Below are 25726 nucleotides of genomic sequence, written 5' to 3' on the forward strand. Positions count from 1 at the left end.
AAATTTAAATGCCCTCCAGGGAGGCGTGGAGGGTGAAGAATGACAGGATTTGCAGAGTGGCAAAATTAACTTGTTTGATGGGAGGGAAAAAAAACAACTGGCCCCTGACAGAAAAATGGTCACAGACTTTTTGCTGAAAACTAGGAAAAATGAACAATGTGATTGATGGCGTTGGTGATTAGAAAGCCTCAGATATGGAAAGTTGGGGAAAACCTTCTGGCATTAGAGAACGGATAAAATATAAATACACTTATAACGGCGGTCAAAAAAGACCGGAAGCTGATTCTTTATGTCTTTCTTTCCTTTCCCTTTCTTTGCCATCTTTTCTGTTATTTCTTTTTTTAAAAAAAGTTATTTGCAGAGAGTCCTCGATGTACAGCCACGATTGAAGCCAATGCTGCTGTTGTTAAGCGAGACGGTCGTTAAGTGAGTTTTCCCCATTTTAGGACCTTTCCTGCCACAGTTAAGCTAGTAACACTGTTATTAAGCAAATCTGGGTCCCCCGTTGACACGTGACCAAAGGGGAACACGTGACCCCAGGACACTGCGACCGTCATAAATATGAGTCAGTTGCCAAGTGCCTGAATTTTGACCACGTAACTGCGGGGAGGCTGCAAAAGTCATTTAACTGTGAAAAATGTCACTTTTGACAGTGCTGTTGTAACTTCAAACAGTCAACCCCTCTTAAAGCATGCTGGCTGGGGATTCTGGGAGTGGAAGTCCACCCATCTTAAAGCAGCTGGGGATTCTGGGAGTGGAGGTCCACCCATCTTAAAGCATGGCTGGCTGGAGCATTCTGGGAGTTGAAGTCCACTCCTCTTAAAGCAACGGATGGAAACTAATCAAGGAGAGAAGCAACCTGGAACTAAGGAGAAACTTCCTGACAGTGAGAACTATTAACCAGTGGAACAACCTGCCTCTAGAAGTTGTGGGTGCTCCATCACTGGAGGTTTTTAAGAAGAGACTGGATAGCCATTTGTCTATAATGGTATAGGGTTTCCTGCCTGAGCAGAGGATTGGACTAAATGACCTCCAAGGTCCCTTCCAACTTTATTATTAATAATAATAGAATAGAATCAGGATCACGTGAAGTGTTAATAGAATAGAATCAAGATCACGTGAAGGGGTAATACCACTTTACAAGGCCTTGGTAAGGCCACACTTGGAATCCTGCATGCAGTTTTGGTCACCACGATGTAAAATAGATGTTGAGACTCCAGAAAGAGTGCAGAGAAGAGCAACAAAGATGATTAGGGGACTGGAGGCTAAAACATACAAGGAACGGTTGCTGGAATTGGGGATGTCCAGTTTAATGAAGAGAAGGACGAGGGGGGACATGATAGCAGTGTTCCAGTATCTCAGGGGCTGCCCCAAAGAAGAGGGAGTCAAGCTATTCTCCAAAGTGCCCGAAGGCAGAACAAGAAGCAACGGGTGGAAACTCATCAAGGAGAGAAGCAACCTGGAACTAAGGAGAATCTTCCTGACAGTGAGAACAATTAACCGGTGGAACAACCTGCCTCCAGAAGTGGTGAATGCTCCAACACTGGGAGTTTTTAAGAAGAGAGTGGACAGCCAATTGTCTGAAATGGTACTATAGGGATTCCTACCTGAGTAGGGGGTTGGACTAGAAGACCTCCAAGGTCCCTTCCAACTTTTTTATTATTATTATTATTATTATTATTGATCATCGCACAGTCAGCCAGATGTTCAGACTGGATTTGGCATTTTGTCTACCTATCACTGGAGAAGAGCCTAATGCTGGGAAAGATTGAGGGCAATAGAAGAAGGGGACGACAGAGAATGAGATGGCTGGATGGAGTCACTGAAGCAGTAGGTGTGAATTTAAATGGACTCCAGAAGATGGTAGAGGACAGGAAGACCTGGAGGAATGTTGTCCATGGGGTTGCGATGGGTCGGACACGACTTCGCAATTAACAACAAGTACCTATCAAGTCCTTACCCAAGACCTGGGGTAGGCAGATGTGGATGTTTGATGGTATTACAGATATCATCGCAGGATGGAAGCAGTTCCTAGTAAGGCCGCCTTTTGCAATTGACTAATAGCAAATTTGTCAATGCCGATGGTGTTCAAGTGGTGCTCCAGTTGTTTTGGGATTGCACCCAAGGAGCCTATGACTATTGGTACTACCCTTGCTTGCTTTTGCCACAGTCTTTCTATTTCTATTTGTAGGTCTTTGTATTTTGTTATCTTCTCCAGCTCTTTCTCTTCTATTCTGCTGTCTCCAGGCTCTACCGCGTCCACTATCCAGACTTTTTTGTCTTTCTATTATTATCATTATTATTATTATTATTATGGATCATCGCACAGTCAGCCAGATGTTCAGACTGGATTTGGCATTTTGTCTACCTATCGAGTCCTTACCCAGGACCTGGGATAGGCAGATGTGGATGTTTGATGGTATTACAGATATCGTCGCAGGATGGAAGCAGTTCCTAGTAAGGCCGCCTTTTGCAATTGACTAATAGCGAATTTGTCAATGCCAATGGTGTTCAAGTGGTGCTCCAGTTGTTTTGGGATTGCACCCAAGGAGCCTATGACTATTGGTACTACCCTTGCTTGCTTTTGCCACAGTCTTTCTATTTCTATTTGTAGGTCTTTGTATTTTGTTATCTTCTCCAGTTCTTTCTCTTCTATTCTGCTATCTCCAGGCACTGCCACATCCACTATCCAGACTTTTTTGTCTTTCTTATCGACAATTGTTAAGTCTGGGGTGTTATGTTGCAGGTGCTTGTCTGTTTGAATTCTGAAGTCCCAGAGCAGTTTAATTTTATCATTTTCTATGACTTTCTCTATTTTATGATCCCACCAGTTTTTGCTTACAGGCAAATGATATTTTTTGCAGATCTTCCAATGCACCATTGTTGCTACTTTGTCATGCCGCTGCTTGTAATCAGTCTGTGCAATCTTCTTGCAACAGCTTACCAAGTGGTCCACTGTTTCTTCAGCTTCTTTGCATAGGCGGCACTTACTGTCTGTTGCTGTCTTCTCAATTTTGACTTTGTATGCATTTGTCCTTAAGGCTTGGTCTTGTGCAGCCAGAATTAGTCCCTCGGTCTCTTTCTTCAATTTTCCTGCTCTTAGCCATTGCCAGGTTTTATTATTATCTGCTTTCCCAGCTATTTTTTTCATGTATTGGCCATGTAGTGCTTTGTCTTCCCATGCCTCTATTCTGTTCTTCATTTGGTCTTTCTTGTAGGCCAGTTTGGTCTCTCCAGTAGTTAGTAAGCCTTCCTGATATACTAATTTCAGTGCATCTTCATCATTGTTCTTCAGATATTCTTCCAAAGCCATTTTTTCTTCTTCAACCATCTGATGTACTTGTAGCATTCCACGCCCACCTATTTGCCTTGGTAGATAAAGTCTATCAATGTCACTGCGTGGATGAAGGGCATGATTCATTGTCATTATTTTTCTGGTCTTCCTATCCATTGCTTTTAGTTCTGCTTGAGTCCAGTCCACTATTCCAGCTGTGTACCTAATGACTGGAATTGCCCAGGTGTTGATTGCCTTTATGGTATTTCCTCCATTGAGTTTGGACTTTAAGATCTTCTTCACTCTCTTGATGTATTCACCTCTAATCTTTTTCTTGACTTCAGTGTGCTTGATGTTGTCAGCTTGAAGGATACCCAAGTATTTGTAGTAATCTTCCTCATCCAGACTCTTAATGTTATTTTCGTGGGGCATCTTGATTCCTTCAGTTTTCACTACTTTTCCTTGTTTGATAGTAAGTGTGGCACATTTGTCCAAGCCAAACTCCATAACAATATCTTGGCTATACATATGGACAGTGTTGAGCAGCGATTCTATTTCAGATGATGTTTTTCCATACAGCTTCATATTATTATTATTATTATTATTATTATTATTATTATTATTATTATTATTATTATTATTATTATTATACTGTTGGGGAATTCTGGGAAATAAAGACGCTCATACATTTGGAGAGCATGAGATGGTTTAAGGAGCAGATCCACTATCTCTGGCCAAAATGGAGTCAGATTTGCTTCTGAGCTTATGGTAGCGATGATATCCGTGTCAAAAATTCCTGCACATATCCTTGTCAAAAATTTGACACAAAAAATGTCAAAGCTGTACGGGCAAGTCCTCAACTTTCAACAGTTCGTTTAGCGACTGTTCGGAGTTAAAACAGCGCTGAAAAAAGTCACTTATTCGTCACACTTATGAACCTTGCAGCATCCCCTCCCCATGGTCACGTGATCAAAATTTAGCCGTTTGGCAACTGACTCATATTTATGACGGTCACAGTGTCCCGGGGTCACGTGAATCCCCTTTAGCGACCGTCTGACAAGCAAAGTCAATAGAGGAAGCTAGATTCACTTAACAATCTTGTTGCTAGCTTAACAGCTCAACAGCTGTGGCAAGAAAAGTCATTTAATGGGGCAAAACTCACTTATTAGCCATCTCACTTAGCAGTGGAAATTTTATGCTCAGTTATGGTCGTATGTCCGAGGACTCCCTGTCGTACAGCTCCTAGGCTGTGTTTCAGAAAATATTCAGCTTTAAGGATGGGAAGAGGGTGTCAGTTTTGGTTCTTGTCAGCGTCTAGTCTTTTTGTACGTGTCAATTCTTTTTTTGTTTTTCCTCTTCTCAGTTTCTCAGTTCAACAAATCTGTCAGGTTTTGTTTGCTGAACTTGAGGGTTTATTTTATTTAAAGCAAAGTTTGCAGTTCAGATTTGGGTGTCTTTTCGTCTTCATTTCTCCAACATACATATTTCTGTTGTCAACGCATATACAATGCTTAAAATCCTGGGATACTTTTAATTATTTGCACATTCTTTTCATGAATGCATGAGTCTCCGGTATACCATCTTTTCACCAAGATGCAATTATTTTTTTTTAATTGACAACATTGCAAAAGCAAGAGAACTGTGAACGTTGAATGAGAATTCGGTTCTATTTATGTGCTGGTTTGAAAATCTGGAATTTGGGCTGACGCTGCATTCAAATGCAAAGTAATATTTATATATATACTGGTCCCATTGCTATTCTGCGTTGGTTTTGTAAAGCATTCCTGTCTTTGTTGCTTGAGGTTCAAATTAATCCTTCGCTTCGTGTATTTTTCTATTTATTTTTCTCCCTACTTATTTCTCTTCCTGACCAGCTATGTTTGCAAGTCTTTCTTGTTGTGCTCTATTAAAAAAAAACTCAATAAAATTATATCATTAACTGCAAAAAAACAACCCAGCTCAGACAGCACTATGGAGCCCCACATTTCATCCCTGGCCTACAAATATTCTCTCCTATTAGTTAATTTTTTGAAAAAAAAACAAAAGATCCTTCAGCATTGGTAGTCCTCGACTTACGACTACCATGGAGTCCAAAATTTCTGTTGCTGAAAGCAGTTGTTAAGTGAGACAGTTGTTAAGTGAATAGTCTTTGACTTACGACCACAATTGAGTCCAAAATTTATGTTGCTAAGCAAGACAGTTAAGTGAGACAATCGTTAAGTGAGACAGTTAAGTGAGACAGTCGTTAAGTGAGACAGTTAAGTGAGATGGTCGTTGAGACAGTTCTTAAGAGAGACAGTTAAGTGAGACAGTCGTTAAGTGAGACAGTTGTTAAGTGAGACAATTAAGTGAGAGTTGTCAAGTGAGACAGTCATTAAGCAAGACAGTTAAGTGAGACAGTTGGACAGTTAAGTGAGACAGTTGTTACACGAGACAGTCATTAAGTGAGACAGTAAAGTGAGAGTCATTAAGTGAGCCAGTTAAACGAGACAGTTAAGTGAGACAGTTGTTAAGCGAGACAGTTAAGTGGGACAGTTAAGTGAGACAGTCGTTAAGTGAGACAGTTCTTAAGCAAGACAATTGTTAAGCGACAGTAGTTAAGTGAGGCGTTAAGCAAGATAGTCATTAAGCAAGACAGTCGTTAAGTGAGTAGTCCTCAACTTACGACCACAACCGAGCTGAACGTTTCTGTTGCTAAGCGAGACATTTGTGAAGTGAGCTTTGCTTCATTTTACGACCTTCCTTACCGCAGTTCTTGAGGGAATCCTGGCAGTTGCTCAGTTAATAACACAACTTGAAGGGAACCTGCCTTCCCCATTGAATTTGTGTGTCCGAAGTGGCGTTGTAACGTCGAATGGTCACTAAACAAACGGTTGTAAGTCAAGGACAATTTGTAAAGCAGGGTATTTTTAGAAAAAAACAACAGACAATGAAGCCAGGCTTTAGACCAGTGGTGGCGAACCTATGGCACAGGTGCCAGAGGCGGCACTCAGAGCCCTCTCTGTGGGCACGCGCGCCGTCGCCCCAGTCCTAGGCCTTCAGCTGGGTTTTATAAAAGCTTTTCGCTTTAGGCCTCCGTCCTGTGCAAAAAATAAAAAACGGTTCAATCAATCAGTCAATTTCAACTTCTCGCGGGGGGGGGGGGGGAAGAGATGCAAAGTTGGAATTGATTGAACTTTTTAGTCCCACCCAGTCTGCCGTTACCACCACAGCCACACCCACCCAATGGGCCACGCCCACCCGGCACCCGACGATGCATAAATGGGTTTTGGGTTGCAGTTTGGGCACTCGGTCTCTCAAAGGTTCACCATCACTGCTTTAGACAAAGTCTGTAGCTTTATCTCTGCAGCTCAGATGCAAAACTCGATTATGCAGTGGACTGTGTAAGGAAGACCCGGGTGCTGTATTTCATCAGCCCTCATTAGCACAATTCCATCTAATTGTAAGGCATCGCTCAGCAGCAACTTGTCCCTTCGAGAGATTATTGGGAGGGTCCTGCTCTTCACACAAACACAAGCCTGCACACACCCTTCGGGGAAAAAAGAGAGGGGCTACAGGTAGTTTTCGCCCTATAACCAGCCTCCCAAAGATGCTTTTTCAAGAGTCAGCTGAACTTTCTTGTTTTTCCTTTGAAGACGTTTCGCTTCTCCTCCCAGAAGCTTCTTCAGCTCTGACTGGATGGCGGGAAATGGAAGGATTTATACTCCTAAATATGAGCCAGCAGTGTGCTACAGCTGCCAAAAAAGCCAACACAGTGCTGGGCTGCATTAACAGAGGGAGAGAATCAAGATCACGTGAAGTATTAATGCCACTTTACAAGGCCTTGGTAAGGCCACACTTGGAATCCTGCATCCAGTTTTGGTCACCACGATGTAAAAAAGATGTTGAGACTCTAGAAAGAGTACAGAGAAGAGCAACAAAGATGATTAGGGGACTGGAAGCTAAAACATAGAAGGAACGGTTGCTAGAATTGGGTATGTCTAGTTTAATGAAGAGAAGGACGAGGGGGGACATGATAGCAGCCTTCCAGTATCTAAGGGGCTGCCCCAAAGAAGAGGGAGTCAAGCTATTCTACAAAGCGGACAAGAAGCAACGGGTGGAAACTAATCAAGGAGAGAAGCAACCTATAACTAAGGAGAAACTTCCTGACAGTGAGAACAATTAATCAGTGGAACAGTCTGCCTCCAGAAGCAGTAAATGCTCCTTGTAGACAGCCCGTTGTTTGCTGCCTTTTAGAGAGTCGTTGAGGCTACTTAGAGGTTTACCTGTGTCCATCATTCACCTGAGTGGTGCAAATGGGTGTGGGGCCTTCTTGGGACTGCTGAAAGGACTGTGTTGTAGACTGGAAATGGATGGTGTCCTATCTCTCCCCCTCTGTTGAGGGAGGGCTGTTCAGTTTTGACACAGATGGACTCTTTTCAGGTCTGTACATCGGGGAAACAAAACAACTACTTCACAAACGCACGGCACAACATAGCAGAACAAACCCATCAGGACAAGATTCAGGATCCATCTGCATTTAAGAGACGAAGGCCGCTCTTTCGAAGACAGCAAAGCCCACATTTTGGATAGAGAAGACCACTGGTTTGAAAGAAGGGTCAAAGAGGCCATCTAGGTCAAAACTGAATAGCCCTTGTCGGAGATGATATAGGGCAGTGGTAGCAAACCTATGGCACGGGTGCCAGAGGTGCCACTCAGAGCCCTCTCTGTGGGCACACGCGCCCTTGCCCCAGTCCTAGGCCTTCAGCTGGGTTTTATAAGATTTTTTCGCTTTAGGCCTTCGCCGCCGTGTGCAAAAAAAAAAGAAGATTCAATCAGTCAATTTCAACTTCTTGCGGGGAAAAAAAAGATCTTGCAAAGTTGGAATTGATTGATTTAACTTTTAGTCCCACCCAGTCTACCACAGCCACGCCCACCCAATGGGCCACACCCAGCCAATGGCCACGCTCACCCAATGGGCCACACCCACCCAATGGGCCACACCCACCCAATGGGCCACACCCACCTGGCACCCGATGATGCATAAGTGGGTTTTGGGTTGCACTTTGGGCACTCGGTCTCTAAAAGGTTCGCCATCACTGGTATAGGGTTTCCTGCCTGAGCAGGGGGTTGGACTAGTTGACCACCAAGGTCCCTTCCAACCGTATGGTTCTATTTTCTACAAAATGGGCTAGTAGTGCAATCCATTGTCTTTCAAACCTGGTAACGTAAAGCATGCTGTCTGGGGAATTCTGGGAATTGAAGTCCACCCATCTTAAAGCAGGCTGGCTGGGGAATTCTGGAAGTGGAAGTCCACCCCTCTTAAAACAGGCTGGCTGGGGAATTCTGGGAAATGAAGTCCACCCCTCTTAAAGCAGGCTGGCTGGGGATTCTGGGAGTGGAAGTCCACCCCTCTTAAAGCAGGCTGGCTGGGGAATTATGGGAGTGGAAGTCCACCCCTCTTAAAGCAGGCTGGCTGCGGAATTCTGGGAGTGGAAGTCCACCCCTCTTAAAACAGGCTGGCTGGGGAATTCTGGGAGTGGAAGTCTACCCCTCTTAAAACAGGCTGGCTGGGGAATTCTGGGAACTGACGTCTACAAATCTTAACGTTGCCAAGGTTGGGAAAACACGGCGTTAAGGAACCGAGGAGAAATATTTTGCCCACAACAGCAATGATGGGGAATTAATTCTGCCTTGCAATCTCTGTTCAGGGAGTCTGTTTTCCTTCATCAAATTGCATTTCTTTTTGCCCAACAGAACGGCATTAAGTGAGATTTCACTCAACCTGAATCCCAAACCCAGGCGAGAATTCATATCTGGGGTGGGTAAGTGCAAAAGAAAAAGATATTTAAATGCATTGTTGTTTTTTTTCTCCCGTGAGAGATGGAGCGAAAATGTGACTCAGCATGTGAGAACGGGAGAGAATTAAAGAGGAGGTGTTGGGGGGGGCGGGAAAGAAATAAACTGGGGTGTCAGACAGAAGAGAAGACATCCGAGAGAAAGGGGGGGGGGAAATAAGGTTTCTGAAAACAAAGAGGGGAAAAGAATAAGCAGCGAGGACAGTAACAGTCAGATGGGCAGACAATCTTTTTCTAAGATTTTTTTCCTGTAAAAGCAGAATTGCACATTAAAAAAAGGAACACAGGTAGTCCTTGACTTAGGACAAAAAATTGGTACCGGCATTTCCACTGCTAGGCAAAGTGGTTGTTAAGTAACTCGTCCCTAGTGACTTTCTTTGCCCTGGCTGTTAAGCAAAACTCTGCAGGGATTGAGTGAATCATGGATCATTGTTGAGTCCTTGAGCAAATCCAGCTGTCCCTATTAATGTGGTTTGTCAGAAGTCGGCTAGGAAGGTCACAAAAGGCCATCACTTGACCCCAGGACTCTGCAATTGTAAATAATAATAATAATAATAATAATAATAATAATAATAATAATACCTACAACATAACACCCCAGACTTAACAATTGTCGATAAGAAAGACAAAAAAGTCTGGATAGTGGACGTGGCAATGCCTGGAGACAGCAGAATAGACGAGAAAGAACTGGAGAAGATAACAAAATACAAAGACCTACAAATAGAAATAGAAAGACTGTGGCAAAAGCAAGCAAGGCTAGTACCAATAGTAATAGGCTCCTTGGGTGCAATCCCAAAACAACTGGAGCACCACTTGAACACCATTGGCATTGACAAATTCGCTATTAGTCAATTGCAAAAGGCGGCCTTACTAGGAACTGCTTCCATCCTGCGACGATACCTGTAATACCATCAAACATCCACATCTGCCTATCCCAGGTCCTGGGTAAGGACTCGATAGGTAGACAAAATGCCAAATCCAGTCTGAACATCTGGCTGACTGTGCGATGATCCATAATAATAATAAATAATAATAATAAATAGTAGTAGTAGTAGTAGTAGTAGTAGTAGTAGTAGTAGTAGTAGTAGTAGTAGTAGTAAACCTGCAACAGACAAGCACCTGCAACATAACACCCCAGACTTAACAATTGTCGATAAGAAAGACAAAAAAGTCTGGATAGTGGATGTGGCAGTGCCTGGAGACAGCAGAATAGACGAGAAAGAACTGGAGAAGATAACAAAATACAAAGACCTACAAATAGAAATAGAAAGACTGTGGCAAAAGCAAGCAAGGGTAGTACCAATAGTAATAGGCTCCTTGGGTGCAATCCCAAAACAACTGGAGCACCACTTGAACACCATTGGCATTGACAAATTCGCTATTAGTCAATTGCAAAAGGCGGCCTTACTAGGAACTGCTTCCATCCTGCGACGATACCTGTAATACCATCAAACATCCACATCTGCCTATCCCAGGTCCTGGGTAAGGAATCGATAGGTAGACAAAATGCCAAATCCAGTCTGAACATCTGGCTGACTGTGCAATGATCCATAATAATAATAATAATAATAATAATAATGAGGAGCAGAAGGAGAAGGAGAAGAAGTAGAAGAAAGAAGAAGAAGTTGTTGGGAGGGACCTTGGAGGTCATCTAGTCCAACCCCCTGCTCAGGCAGGAAACCCTAAGTACCATTTCAGACAAATGGCTGTCCAGTCTCTTCTTAAAAACTCCCAGTGCTGGAGCATTCACAGTTTTTTGATATGTGCAGAGATGGATAGACTAACAATTAAAATTAAAGACAAGGATGAAACAGAGTATTACAAAGTTTGGGATAAAATGTACTATTGGTTAGACTCGAGGAGAAAAAATCAGAACAAAGAAAGCTCGTCTAGAAGAGAGAAAGTGTAGATTTTCAACCTTAAAGTGAGCGTAAGATAGAGATCAGAAAGAATATGAATTAAGAATGGAAATGGAAGTTATGTTGTAAACAGACGTACAGGTATCGCCGCAGGATGGAAGCAGTTCCTCGCAAGGCTGCCTTTTGCAATTGACTAATAGCGAATTTGTCAATGCCGATGATGGTGTTCAAGTGGTGCTCCAGTTGTTTTGGGATTGCACCCAAGGAGCCTATTACTATTGGTACTACCCTTGCTTGCTTTTGCCACAGTCTTTCTATTTCTATTTGTAGGTCTTTGTATTTTGTTATCTTCTCCAGTTCTTTCTCGTCTATTCTGCTGTCTCCAGGCACTGCCACGTCCACTATCCAGACTTTTTTGTCTTTCTTATCGACAATTGTTAAGTCTGGGGTGTTATGTTGCAGGTGCTTGTCTGTTTGAATTCTGAAGTCCCAGAGCAGTTTAATTTTATCATTTTCTATGACTTTCTCTATTTTATGATCCCACCAGTTTTTGCTTACAGGCAAATGATATTTTTTGCAGATCTTCCAATGCACCATTGTTGCTACTTTGTCATGCCGTTGCTTGTAATCAGTTTGTGCAATCTTCTTGCAACAGCTTACCAAGTGGTCCACTGTATTATTATTATTATTATTATTATTCACTCTGCGCTCCATAGCTAAGCAACTGGTTGTAAGCCAAGGACCACGCATCCAAATTTTGCCTTTGACCCAAACAAGCCCCAGGGCCTCTTTTTTTTCCCACCTTAAACATCGGCGAACGAAGAATTAAAAAACAGAAATCCGAGCAAAAAGGAAAGGCAGATGTTTGCAAAGCAACGCTCGCAACAGCCAAGCTAAAACTAATTGCTAACATAATTTTGCATCGAGCTTTTAAAAGACAATATGTACAGTTGCAGGCGGGCAAAGGATGAAGCGGAAAGCCAATTATTTAAAAACCTTGAGATTGAATGCAGATCAAAAAGTGCAGATAAATATAGAAGAGAGCAAGCTTGCCGGATGAGGCGTGCGAACAATGCCGTGATTTTCTTCACCGGCACGGTGGTAAAAGCTGCTTTCAATACCAGACATCAGTGACAAGCTGGAGGCCACAAAAGACAACTTTGCAGTGATGATTAAGTACCGCATTATCCTGGATGGCTTTTCTACCTAACGGAGAAGGGGGGGGGTGGTGAGGAGGAGAGAAATACTAACAAAAGCAGCATTGACGGAAAAGTGGAAGAAGGATGAGACAGTTAAGGTTTATGGCACTGCAGTGTGAAGGACACAAGAGGCAAAGGTGGGGAAGGGACCTTGAAATCCATCATCCTGGGCCGATGGGCTTTTCAGCAGCCTTTCCAGGTTCCGGTTGAGAAGCTCCAGGTTCGTCTTCCTTTGTGCAAAGAGCTCAAGAGGGAACACAATTGGCTGGGAAGATGGCAGCTCGGAGGAACACAAAACATTCCCGGCTCAGAATGCGACTCGCTCAAATCAATCTGAACAGAGCTGGAAGGGACCTTGGAGGTCTTCTAGTCCAACCCCCTGCTCTAGCAGGAGATCCCTATACCCTTTCAGACAGGTGGTTGCCCAGCCTTTTCGTAAAACCCTCTGGTGATGACGCACCCGCAACTTCTGAAGGCAAGCTGTCATACTGGTAAATTGTTCTCACAGTTCGGAAGTTTCTCCTTAGTTCAGTGGTTCTCAACCTTTTTAATGCCACGACCCCCAACCGGTCGTAAGTCGAGGACTACTCAACTGGTGCAGCACCGTTTGCAGAATGGGACTTTTGGCGGGCTCAGCAGGGCAGAGACAGCCTGGACAATTCCTATTGGCTTTTGAAAGCCAATAGAATTAGACTCTATTCAAGAGAGTCTATTCTATTGGCTTTCAAAAGCCAATAGAATAAAAGGGAGTAGCACAGCTAAGGAAAAGGGGGGGGGGAATGGCAGACTGCGTTGTTTGGCGACCCCCGTGAAATGGTCGTTCAACCCCAAATGGGGTCCCAACCCAACGCTGCCTTAGTTCTAGGTTGGATCTAGGCTAGCTTGGTCGCTCAACAGCAGGATACTGGTGAAGCGGGCACGGCAGCGCCTGCGTTTTCTGCATCGCATGAGAAAAGCACATTTTCCTTCCTCTGTCCTTATCGCTTTCTACAGAGGGACGAGCAAGAGCATCCTGTCGTATTGCATTACTGCCTGGTTTTTGGAAGCATCTCTGCTTCAGACAGGAAGGCGGTGCAGAGAGTGGTGAGGACGGCAGAAAAGATTATTGGTAATTTACTTCCTTCGATCCAGGATATGGCCGATAAGCAATGCTCGAGCAGGGTCTCCAAGACTGTCTGGGACGCTACACATCTTCTTCACAACCTGTTTTCCTTGTTACCTTCTGGGAGGAGTGGGCTTTGTGGTTATCCGGAGAACATCCGGATTCAGCCACAGTTCTGTTCCATACAGCATCAGCCTTGTGAATGCTCAAGTTTCCTCTTTCCCCTACGACAGAGGTCCCCAACCTTTTGGGCACCAGGGACCGGTTCCGTGGACCGGAGGGGGTGTGGTTTTGTGAGCTGCCTGCATCCCATGGATGGGGCTTTGCTTGTTTGTGCGGACTGGTTCTGGCATGCCGTGGCCCTGTACCGATCTACGGACTGGGGGTTGGAGACCCCTGCACACAGTATGTGTTCAAAATGGACAATGATTCATATATCACCGGAATGTCCCCATTGGTGAGCAAAGCAGTTGTTAAGGAAGTCACGTCCCATGATATGTTTTTTTTCCCATGGTTGTTAAGGGAATCCCTGCAGTCATTAAGTGAATCACACTGTCATTAAGCGAATCTGGCTTCCCCCATTGACTTTGCTTGTTGGAAGGTAGTTCAGAAGGTCGCAAATGGTGATCACGTGACCAGCTGATCACGGGATGCTGCAACTCTTGTCAATACATGCTGCTTGCCCAGTGGGTGGATTGTGGTTCTTGGTGCTCTCTGATCATGGTTGGTTTCTTGCCGATGTTTCATTATGTCATCATAGATAATATCATCATAGATAAATAGATGAAATAGATAGACAGACAGACAATCTAGGAGACATAGATAGATAGATAGATAGATAGATAGATAGATAGATAGATAGATATAGATAGACAGACAGATAGATAGAGATAGATAGATAGGTAGGTAGGTAGACAATCCAGGAGATGATAGATAGGTAGGTAGGTAGGTGGATGGATGGATGGATGATAGGTAGAGGTAGGTAGGGAGATAGACAGACAATCCAGGAGATAGATCCAGAAGATGATAAACAGATAGACAATCCATAGATAGATCCAGATGATTGATAGATGATTGATAGATGATAGATAGATAGATAGATAGATAGATAGATAGATAGATAGATAGGTAGAGATAGGTAGTTACGTAGGTAGGTAGGTAGGTAGGTAGGGAGGGAGGGAGGGAGGGAGGGAGGGAGATAGACAGACAATCCAGGAGATAGATCCAGAAGATGACAAACAGACAATCCATAGATAGATCCAGATGATTGATAGATAGATGATAGATAGATGACAGATAGATAGATAGAGGTAGGTAGATAGGTAGGTAGGTAGACAATCCAGGAGATAGATCCAGGAGATGATAGATAGATGGATAGATAGATAGATAGACAGACAGACAGACAGACAGACAGACAGACAGATAATGGATGGAAGGATCGATAGACAGAGAGACATGAAATGATTGTTACTCTCTAAACTTGGCTGTTTTTTTGCAGACGTTTCATTACCTAACTAGGCAACATCAACAGTGACAGAAGGGAGTGTGGGATTTGCCGTCTGATTACATATAAGTGGTTTCCCCTGTCCATGTTGGCAAGAGCATTCTTGATGATTCCTTGATATGGCTGCTGCTTACTGATTGTTTGTCTGAGCTGGCAGTTCCCTGACTGGGGTAAACAGAGAACCCCACTCCCTGCTAGTGCTGACGACGTTATCTAGTTAGGTAATGAAATGTCTACAAGAAATCAACCAAGCTCAGAAAGCACCAAAGACACACACATACCCTCAATGAGAGATGAAAAAACCCAGTACTTGGGGCAGATAATGGGGGCACGGTAGGGGAGGGGGGCTTCCCAAAAGTCAAGATGGCATCACAACTTGCAATTGAAGCCCCACCCCTTTTGAACACACACTACAACACAAGCGACAAAAGACTCAAGACTTTAGTTGCCAGGGGGCTGCCATCTTTCTGATCTGCAAGATGTCAACCCTGCTAACATTGGATGTTTTTGCTTTGACGACAATTGGAGATGCAACCATTTTCTTCTTATGTTTTACTATTAGAGTTAGATGATGCTGGGGGGAGGACTGTGCATGAGAGTTTAGCTAGACATAACAATACTGGACCTAGCGTGAGAACCAAGGTTGTTGAAATAAGAGATGATAAGAATTGGCGGGCTGGAGAACTGGAGGGGAAGCCTGCATTTCAAGCTAATTGGGGAATGTGATTTATGACTGTTAATTGGAGGAGGGAATTGTGCTTTGATACTATGTGCCCGGGGAGAGGAATCCAGTTTTTGGCTTTGATTGTGTTTCTGTCCACGCTATGTTTCTTTAACAAAGATTCTTTAAGGTAAACAATGCCTCGAAGTTCTTTGAAGAGTTTCATCTGTGGGAACCATGACACAAGTAGCCTTGGCAAGTAAAAAGGTATAGATTTTTTTTTCCCATCTAAGGGGGGGGGGTCTTCAGAAGCTGAGCACTGACAGCCAATCTCAGCTATTAAAATGAGAACAATCAGGCGAGCAAGCTCCAATATAATAAAAATACTTTATATGAAACCGACAAGAAACCACATAAGTTATGCAAAAAGGAGTTTAAGGAACCTCCATTGCAACAATGATGAAAAGGTAATTCTCAGGAATACATAATAATTAGAACAGTGTTTCCTAGCCTGGGCCTTTTTAAGAGGGGTGGACTTCAACAGGGCTGGCTGGGGAATTCTGGGAGTTGAAATCCACCTGTCTTAAAGGAAACTTCCAACTTTCACCTTCTTTGACCAACATCTATCTATCTATCGGAAACCACGACACCTAATTTATAGAAATCCAATCCAATCCAGCTGCTGAAATGTTTCAGAAATCCAGATTGTGCTAATTCCAGCCCCCAACAGACACCACCACTCCCCCACTTGTCTCTCTTCCTGCCAGATGTTCTAGATCCTACCAATCTCCTAGTGAGAAACAGCTGCCTTTTTTTCATTCTCAGCCACAGATGCCATTTTTGGGTCTATCGTCAACCCTCCCTCCCTCCATTGCAGAGTAAATTACAATGCAATAATATCCACTTTGTTGCCCAGGACGAAAACCAGGAGGGTGTTTTGTGGGTGTGCAGATGTGAAAGAATGGCCCCTCTCTACCATTTTTCAAAGGAAAATCATTTCGGGGAACATAGGAAAAATCTCAGAATCTGGGGTCCAAATTCAAGTTGTTTCGACACGGCACCCATCCTTGGCTGGAAAAAATCCAATGGCAAGAATTTTCAAGGCGCCTTTTTTTCCCGGCGATTCCTGGGTGTCAAAGGGGCCGATCAGCTGGTAACCATGAAGGCGGAGGTGCGACCGAGGGGGATAAGGTTGTCGCCATATTGCCAACGGCCCATGTTCTTCCTCTTCGAATCCTCGTCGGAACGTCCACCTTGAGTTCGACGCAGAGGGAGAGCAAGGATAAAGGCGGCAGCCTTGGAGACGGGTCATCTTCGCCAGCGGCATTTTAAGAGGCGTCTTTTCCCTTTTTTAAGAAGAGGAAAACGGGGACCCAATCAGCGCACGGGCAACTTTGGGAAGGAACAACAACTGTGTCTGGCTATCGGACGGCTGCAAAAGGTTTTAGCTGGGACTTGCCCTGCAGATCACATGCAAACTTTTGTCGGTCCAAAATGCTGTGACCTGTTTGTTAGCTGGCAGTTGCATACAGAAGCCTTTTGTCCTGGAGACCCTGATGGCTTCTGATGAGCTTCCAGACCATGCCTTAGGCATGGAAGCCAACTGGGTGACTGTGGACCAATCACCAGGATTGGTGATTGCCTTAGGCATGGAAGCCAACTGGGTGATTTGGGCCAATCACTAGGAGATGGTGAGTTCTAGTCCCGCCTTAGACATGAAAGCCAGCTGGGTGACTGTGGACCAATCACCAGGATTGGTGATTGCCTTAGGCATGGAAGCCAACTGGGTGAGTTGGGCCAATCACTAGGAGATGGTAGGTTCTAGTCCCGCCTTAGGCATGAAAGCCAACTGGGTGACTGTGGACCAATCACCAGGATTGGTGATTGCCTTAGGCATGGAAGCCAATTGGGTGATTTGGGCCAATCACTAGGAGACGGTGAGTTCTAGTCCCGCCTTAGGCATGGAAGCTGGCTGGGTGACTTTGGGCCAATCAACAGGAGATGGTGAGTTCTAGTCCCGCTTTAGGCATGGAAGCCATCTGAGTGATTTGGGCCAATCATTTAGAGACGGTGAGTTCTAGTCCTGCCTTAGGCATGGAAGCCATCTGAGTGATTTGGGCCAATCACTAGGAGATGGTGAATTCTAGTCCCGCCTTAGGCATGAAAGCCAACTGGGTGACTGTAGGCCAATCACCAGGAGACGGTGAGTTCCAGTCCCGCCTGAGGCATGGAAGCTGATTTGCAGTCTCCTGACCATAGCAGGGCACAAAGTCCTGGTGCCAAACTTTGATTAAAAAAAACCTTCGGGTTGTGTTGTTCATGGGGACGGCTGCACAGAACCTGGCACTGGGTGTTGGGGAAAACAGTCACCCTTGGGGTATCTCTGCTGTCGTTATAAAGGAGATCCTGACAGTCTGGATATTTTTTATGCCATGCTTTTTAATCTCTGATGGCCTGAGCTCATAATAAAGCTTAAAATCCCTTTAATTGATTGGAGGATTCATTGTCTCTGGATCTACAAGATCAAATTGCCTGGGCACCTGATCGCTGCCCTGACCCTTGGCAAAACATGATGTTGGTGTTTAAAATTTCACAAGTCCAACTGCCCATATGCTCACATTTCAGGGATAGGCAACCTTGGCTCTTTTATGACTGGTGGACTTCAACTCCCAGAATTCCTGAGCCGGTATGGCTCAGCTTGGAAACCTCTCCCTTTCCCCTCAGCATGGCTGGCTCAGGAATTCTGGGAGTTGAAGTCCACGAGTCATAAAAGAGCCAAGGTTGCCTACCCCTGCTCCAGGCGGATAACTAGATCATTTCCAAAAGAAGGATAAACAGGAGCAGGATTTTATTCCAGCCGATCTTCAACGCAGCTAGTCCTCAAGATACAACCACTCGTTTAGGGACAGTTCGAAGTTACAATGGCATTTTAAAAAGAATGAGTTATGACCGTTTTTCACACTTAACGGCCACTGAAGCCTCCCTCCCCCCCCCGGTCACAAAGATCAAAATTCAGGCGCTGGCCAACTGGAATGTACAGGTAGTCCTCATCTTACGACCACAATTGAGCCCAAAATTCCTGTTGCTAAGTGAGACATTTGGCAAGTGAGTTTTGCCCCATTTTACGACCTTTCCCACCACAGTTGCTAAGTGAATCACTGCAGTGGATAAGTTAGTAACCCGGTTGTTAAGTGAATCCGGCTTCCCTGTTGACTTTGCTTGACAGAAGGTCGCAAAAGGGGATCGCGTGACCCCCGGGGACACAGCAACCGTTGTTAAGTATGAACCCGTTGCCTAGCATCTGAATTTGGATCGCCTGACCGCAGGGAGGCTGCAAAGGTCGTAACTGTGAAAAAGGGTCCTAAGTCACATTTTTCAGCGCCGCGGTAACTTTGAACAGTCACTAAATGACACCATTGTAAGTCGAGGACTACCCATGTTTATGACAGTTGCCCTTTCCCGGGGGTCACATGATCACCATTTGTAACTTTCCCAGCCAGCTTCCAACAAGCAAAGTCAACAGAGGCAGCCAGATTCACTTAATGACTAAATCAGGGGTATCAAACTCAATTTCATTGAGGGCCACATCAGCACTGTGGTTGCCCTTGGAGGAGGGTGGGGGGGTCAGGGTGGGTGCGGCCTACTGGGTGGGCATGGATGGAGTGGGTGTGGCCTACTGAGTGGGCGTGGCCAGTTCTACATCATTCGCGTCAAGGGGGCCTGTGGGGGCCTGGGCAGGAGTGGGACAGATCTGAGGGTCTCTGGCAGAAGGGGGTGGGACCAGGGCAGAGCCCATCAAGCCGGATAGGTGAAGTCGGCGAGGGCCATTTGCTGGCCGCTTCCAGGCGATGGTCCATTTCTTCATTCCTTACAAAGGGCGACACCTCCCCAGCATGCACACAGGGGCGGGGCCAACGCAGCAGGGGCTGGTTCCTCGCTGTTTCCAGACATCCTTGTGGAGCTAAGACTGAATGCGTTGCAGCATAGGGGGCCACCACAAAATTGTGCATTGTCTCCCATTGTCGGTGCCAAGGCAGTGGGGGCCGTTCCCTCACTGTTTCCAGGATGGCTTCGCAGGCCACATGAAACCACTTTGCGGGCTGCATCCAGCCTCTGGGCCTTGGGTTTGACATGTTTGGACTAAATGATGCATTTAACATTTGCAGTGATTATCCCAAAGATGCTTCTTCACGGGGCAACTGGACTTCCTTGTTTTTCCTTGAAGATGTTTCACTTCTCCAAGATGCTTCTTCAGCTCTGACTAGATGGTGGGGAATGGAAGGATTTATACTCCTTGCAGTGCAGACAGCTGGTCATTTGCATTCTTTTAGAGAGGCGTTTTTCATTTTGACACCGATGGCCTCTTTGCCCCCTCTTTCAAACCAGCGGACACAGATAAACCTCCAAGTTGCCTCTTCACGCCTCGGAGTGGTTTCATGTGGCCCACGAAGCCATCCTGGAAACAGTGAGGGAACACCCCCCACTGCCTGCGTCCTGGCCCAGGCCGGCCGGGAGCCAATGTACAATTTTGTGGTGGCCATCTATGTTGAAACACATTCTTTTATAGAGTCGTTGAGGCCACTTAGAGTTTTGTCTGTGTCCTCAGGGTCACCTGAGTGGTGCAAATGGGTGTCGAGCCTTCTTGGGACTGCTGAAAGTACCGTGTTGTAGACTGGAGATGGATGACGTTGTATCCCTCCTCCTCTGTTGAGGGAGGGCTGTTTTTAATTTTGACACCAATGGCCTCTTTGCCCCCTCTTTCAAGCCAGCGGACACAGATAAACCTCCAAGTGGCCTCAACGCCGCTCTAAAAGAAGGCAAATGACCAGTTGTCTGCTAGGAGTATAAATGCTTCCATTCCCCACCATCCCGGTCAGAGTGGAAGAAGCATCTTGGAGGAGAAGCGAAACGTCTTCAAAGATTACAGAGTACAGAGATGAGCAACAAAGATGATCTAGGGGCTGGAGGCTAAAATATATAAGGAAAGGCTGCTGAAATTGGGTATGTCTAGTTTAACGAAGAGAAGGACGAGGGGGGACAGAATAGCAGTGTTCTAATATCTCAGGGGCTGCCGCAAAGAAGAGGGAGTCAAGCTATTCTCCAAAGTGCCTGAAGGCAGGACAAGAAGCAATGGATGGAAACTAATCAAGGAGAGAAGCAACCTAGAACTAAGGACAAAATTATTATTATTATTATTATTATTATTAATATTATTATTATTATTATTAAAAAGAAAGTCCAGTTGCCTCTTGAAAAAGCACCTTTGGGATAAACGATGACCAGGAATTATGGAGAACCTCCATGGACATCTGCAGTGATTGATTTAGCAGCGGCAAGGAAGGTCATAAAATGGGACAAAACTAACTGAGCAGCAGAATTTTTGGGAATAATAATAATAATAATAATAATAATAATAATAATAATAATAATAATGTTGAAAGGGACCTTGGAGGTCATCTAGTCCAACCCCCTGCTCAGGCAGGAAACCCTATACCATTTTGGACAAATGGCTGTCCAATCTCCTCTTAAAAACTTCCAGTGTTGGGGCATTCACCGCTTCTGGAGGCAGGTTGTTCCACTGGTTAATTGTTCTCACTGTCAGGAAGTTTCTCCTTAGTTCTAGGTCGTAAGTCGAGGAGTATCTGTAATAAGCCACTTTTCTCCCAACCAAATCTGTGTTTTTTTTTCTCCCACCCCTAGGTAATTCCCTTTGTAAATTCTGACCCACTCACCGGGAGCGCTTCGGACAGTATCGCTCTCCCCATCTTCACGATCACTTTGGTAGCCCTCCGGGGCACTGTAGCGCTCGCTGCCCAGACTGCTCTGGCTTTCTGATTTGGTACTGCCCAAAGTCCGACCGACACTCCCACTTGGCGACTGAGCAGCCTCACCACTGGAAACTGGAGGAAGCAGGAAAAAAAAAACCAAATCACTGAACGTGATATTGAGCATGAAAATCAGCCTGGAGAGGAAGCCAGTAGGGCAAAATCCCTAAAAATATAAATTGAATAGACTAGCGATAGCACCTAAGACAGTGGTTCTCAACCTATGGGTCGGGACCCCATTTGGGGTCGAACGACCATTTCACGGGGTCGCCAAACAACGCAGTCCGCCATTTTTTTTCCCTTTTCCTTAGCTGTGCTACTCCCTTTTATTCTCTTGGCTTTTGAAAGCCAATAGAATAGACTCTCTTGAATAGAATCTAATTCTATTGGCTTTCAAAAGCCAATGGGAATTGTCCAGGCTGTCTCTGCCCTGCTGAGCCCGCCAAAAGTCCCATTCTGCAAACGGTGCTGCACCCGTTGAATAGTCCTCGACTTACGACCGGTTGAGTAGTCCTCGACTTACGATCGGTTGGGGGTCGTGGCATTAAAAAGGTTGAGAACCACTGACCTAAGACTTATATACTTTACAGCCCTCTCTAAGCAGTTTACAGAATCAGCCTGTTGCCCCCCCCCAACAATCTGGGTCCTCATTTTACCGACCTCGGTAGGATGGAAGGCTGAGTCAACCTTGAACCAGTCAGGATCGAACTCCTGGCTGTGGGCAGAGTCGGCGTGCAGTGCTGCATTCTAACCACCAGGGCTCCCAAAGGCACAATACTGGAATTATCACTTCATATATGTAACGAAATTTCACTTTAATGTATGCCGATTAGTGTACATTCAAAGTGACAATAAAGTTACTATTCTATTCTATTCTATTCTATTCTATTCTATTCTATTCTATTCTATTCTATTCTATTCATATAGGACAGGCAGAGCCTGGGGATGGAGTGAAGAGAAGAATCAACCTAGAATCGTTATGTTCCCACAAATGGTTCAACCCCCTCTTCAATTCCGTTGGCTCTTATGTAGCACCAATTTGGTGCTGACCGTTAGTTGCCTTGATTCTTGTCTAAAAGGAGTCCTTGACCTGCAACCATTCATTTATTGACCATTTGAACAGCAATAGCCATAGGCCTTAGACTTATACACCGCTTCACAGCACTTTAAATGGTTTACAGAGTCGACATACTTGCTCCCAACAATCTGGGTCCTCATTTTTCCGATTTCAGAAGGATGGAAGGCTGAGTCAACCTTGAACCGGTCAGGATCGAACTCCTGGCTGTGGGCGGAGTTATTAGCCTGCAATGCTGCATTCTAACCAGCAGGGCTGCCAAAGGCACAATACTGGAACTATGACTTCAGGTAGAAGGCCAGGCAGGGCCTGGGGGCAGAGTCAAGAGAGGAATCAGCCTGGAGTCGTTACATTCCCACAAATGGTTTAAATTCAACCCCTCTTCAATTCTGTTGACTCTTATCTAGTGCCAATTTGGCGCTGACCGTTAGTTGACGTGATTCTTGTCTAAAAGAAGCCCTTGGCCTACAACCATTCATTTATTGACCATTTATTGACCACAGCAAATAGCAATAGCCCTTAGACCAGTGGTTCTCAACCTTTTTAATGCCGCGACCCCCAACCGGTCGTAAGTCAAGGACTACTCAGCCGGTCGTAAGTCGAGGACTACTCAACTGGTGCAGCACCGTTTGCAGAATGGGACTTTTGGCGGGTCAGCAGGGCAGAGACAGCCTGGACAATTCCTATTGGCTTTTGAAAGCCAATAGAATTAGACTCTATTCAAGAGAGTCTATTCTATTGGCTTTCAAAAGCCAATAGAATAAAAGGGAGCAGCACAGCTAAGGAAAAGGGGGAAAAAATGGCGGACTGCCTTGTTTGGCGACCCCCGTGAAATGTTCGCTCGACCCCAAATGGGGTCCCGACCCACAGATTGAGAACCACTGCCTTAGACTTATATACCGCTTCACAGAGCTTTACAGCTCTCTCTAAGCAGTTTACAGAGTCAGCCTGTTGCGCCCCCCCCCCCAGCAATCTGGGTCCTGATTTTACCGACCTTGGAAGGATGGAAGGGTCCTGAGTCAATTTTGAGTCGGTCAGGATCAAACTCCTGGCAGTGGGCAGAGTTAGCTTGCAATACTGCGTTCTAACAACTGCATCACCACGTATGATTGATGAATGAATGAATGAACGAACCAAAATCCATTCCCACTGTCAATGCAAATAGAAACAGCTGTGGTCATTACTCTTCCCCGCCTCCTGGAAATCCAGCCAATGGGTTAGTCCAGTAACCGCAAGAAGTGTGAGATCACAACAACACAAATTTGCAGCTTTTCAACCCGCGAATTTGCTCACCAGAGTCTGCTGGGTGTTTCCTGATCTGGAAACTCTTTGATCTCACGGATAAGGACCGACTGTCAAAACTGGAGGAGCTGATCTCAGAGTCGCTGTCACTGTCACTGGAGACAACTGCGGGAAAACGAACAAAATGGCGGGAGGTGAATGCCGTCAATCCTTTGTCTCACTTAACAACCATACCCTTTAACGTTTTAGGTCCCAATTCTGTTTTTAAGACAAGGACTACCTATACATTTGGCTGATGTATTTACCCAACATCGTCCCCCCACCCGCCAAAAAAGAGTTATAAGTTGTGGTCTTTTGCCGACAACACTAATAGTAGTTAGTAATACAGGTAGTTCTCAACTTACAACCAAAGCTGAAGCCAAAATGTCTGTTGTTCTGCAAGACGGTTGTTACATGCGTTTTGCCCCATTTTACGACCTTTCTTGCCACAGTTGTTAAGTGAATCACTTCATGTGTTGTGTTAGTAACATGGTTGTTGTATGAAACTGGCTTCCCCGTTGACTTTGTTGTCAGAAGGTCACAAAAGGGGATCACGTAACCCCGGGACACTGCAACCGTCGTAAATACATGCCAGTTTCCGAGCATCTGAATTTTAATCACGTAACCACAGGGATGTTGTGTGAAAAATGGGCCTAAATTACTTTTTTGGGTGCCATTGTAGCTTCGAACAGTCACTAAACAAATGGCTGAAAATGGAGGCCTACCTGTACAGGATCCTCAGAATATTACAGACCATTTAATGGAAAAAAAATGGAAGCATTTTAGCAAATTGCCAGCTCTAAGATGAATAAACAGAAGCCTAAAAGGTGGAAAAATATATATGTCTACAAGATCAAGAACTGTTGATTGCAAAGATTGGTTTTAAAATTAAGATATTTAGGAATTAAATTACATTCGCTACCAAGAACTGTATGGTGTTTCGGAATAATGATGTTAAAACGTGAAACGAGATCAAAATGGATTTAATGAGGTGGGACAAATTACAATTGTCATTATTAGATAGAATCTCAGTTCTAAAAATGAACGTTTCAACAAGTCTGTCGTTTTTACACAGGCAGTCCTCAACTTACAACAGCTCATGGACAGCCATTTGTCTGAAATGGTATAGGGTTTCCTGCCTGAGCAGGGGGTTGGACTAGATGACCTCCAAGGACCCTTCGAACTTTATTATTATTATTATTATTATTATTATTTAGTGATTGGTCAAAGTTACAATGGCAATGAAAAAAGGGAGTTAGGATGGTTTTTCACACTTACGACCGTTCAAGCATTTCCCAGGGTCACATGATCAAAATCCAGACGCTTGGCAACTGGCATGTATTTATGACAGTTGCAGTGTCCTGGGGTCATGTGATCCTCTTTTGCGATCTTCTGCCAAGCACAGCCAATGGGGAAGCGGGATCCACTTAACAACCGTGCTACTCACTTAACAACTGCAGTGAATCACTGAACAACTGTGGCAAAAAATGTCATAAAACGGGACAAAAGCCCCAGGAATTAAATAGAAATTCTTGCAAGAGGAGGGTTAATATGACCTAATTTAATATTGTACTTTGTTGTTTGGGAACCGATAACTTTACAAAATAAAAGACTATATAGGCAATCCTCAGTTTACAACCACAACTGAGCCCAAAATTTCTATTGCTAAGTGAGACAGTTCTTAAGTGAGTTTTGCTTCATTTTAGGGCCTTCCTTGTCACAGTTGTTGCTTTTTTTAAAATAATATTTTATTAATTTTCCAATTTTACATTTGAGTGTTTAAAAAGCAACGTGGCGACTGAGTTAATCGATAATTCAGTAACAAAATCTTTAGTGCAAATCTCAGGTTACAACATCAGATATTTCTTCTCTTTTTCCCTTAACATTTACTGTCTCGTATTCAAACTAGTACTTTTCTAATTATATTAATAAAGACATCATAATTACATTTATCGATAAGTGTTTAGCTTATATATATCTTAATTACATTCAATCTTCATAAACCATCCATATCCTGTTATTAATTTTTACATAACTTTTGACTTCTCATCGATATTCCAATTTAACCTTTGATGTCCATAATTTTCAAACCTTGGATAACGAAGATTT

General features: G+C 44.4%; 1 protein-coding gene across 1 annotated transcript in view; it reads right to left on the reverse strand.

The window, feature by feature from the left end:
* Positions 1 to 25726, reverse strand: part of LOC120297976 (double C2-like domain-containing protein beta) — a 202759-nt gene that overhangs the window by 139655 nt on the left and 37378 nt on the right. The window contains exons 7-8 of the mRNA XM_039321257.1: positions 23630 to 23743; positions 21165 to 21336 (exon numbers count right to left, since the gene is read on the reverse strand). Of these exons, the coding sequence (XP_039177191.1) occupies positions 21165 to 21336; positions 23630 to 23743 (286 nt within the window). The remainder of the gene's footprint in view (positions 1 to 21164; positions 21337 to 23629; positions 23744 to 25726) is intronic.

The sequence above is a fragment of the Crotalus tigris genome, unplaced genomic scaffold, assembly GCF_016545835.1.
Source record: "Crotalus tigris isolate CLP2741 ecotype Arizona unplaced genomic scaffold, ASM1654583v1 scf7180000023723.778456, whole genome shotgun sequence".
Lineage (NCBI taxonomy): Eukaryota > Metazoa > Chordata > Lepidosauria > Squamata > Viperidae > Crotalus > Crotalus tigris.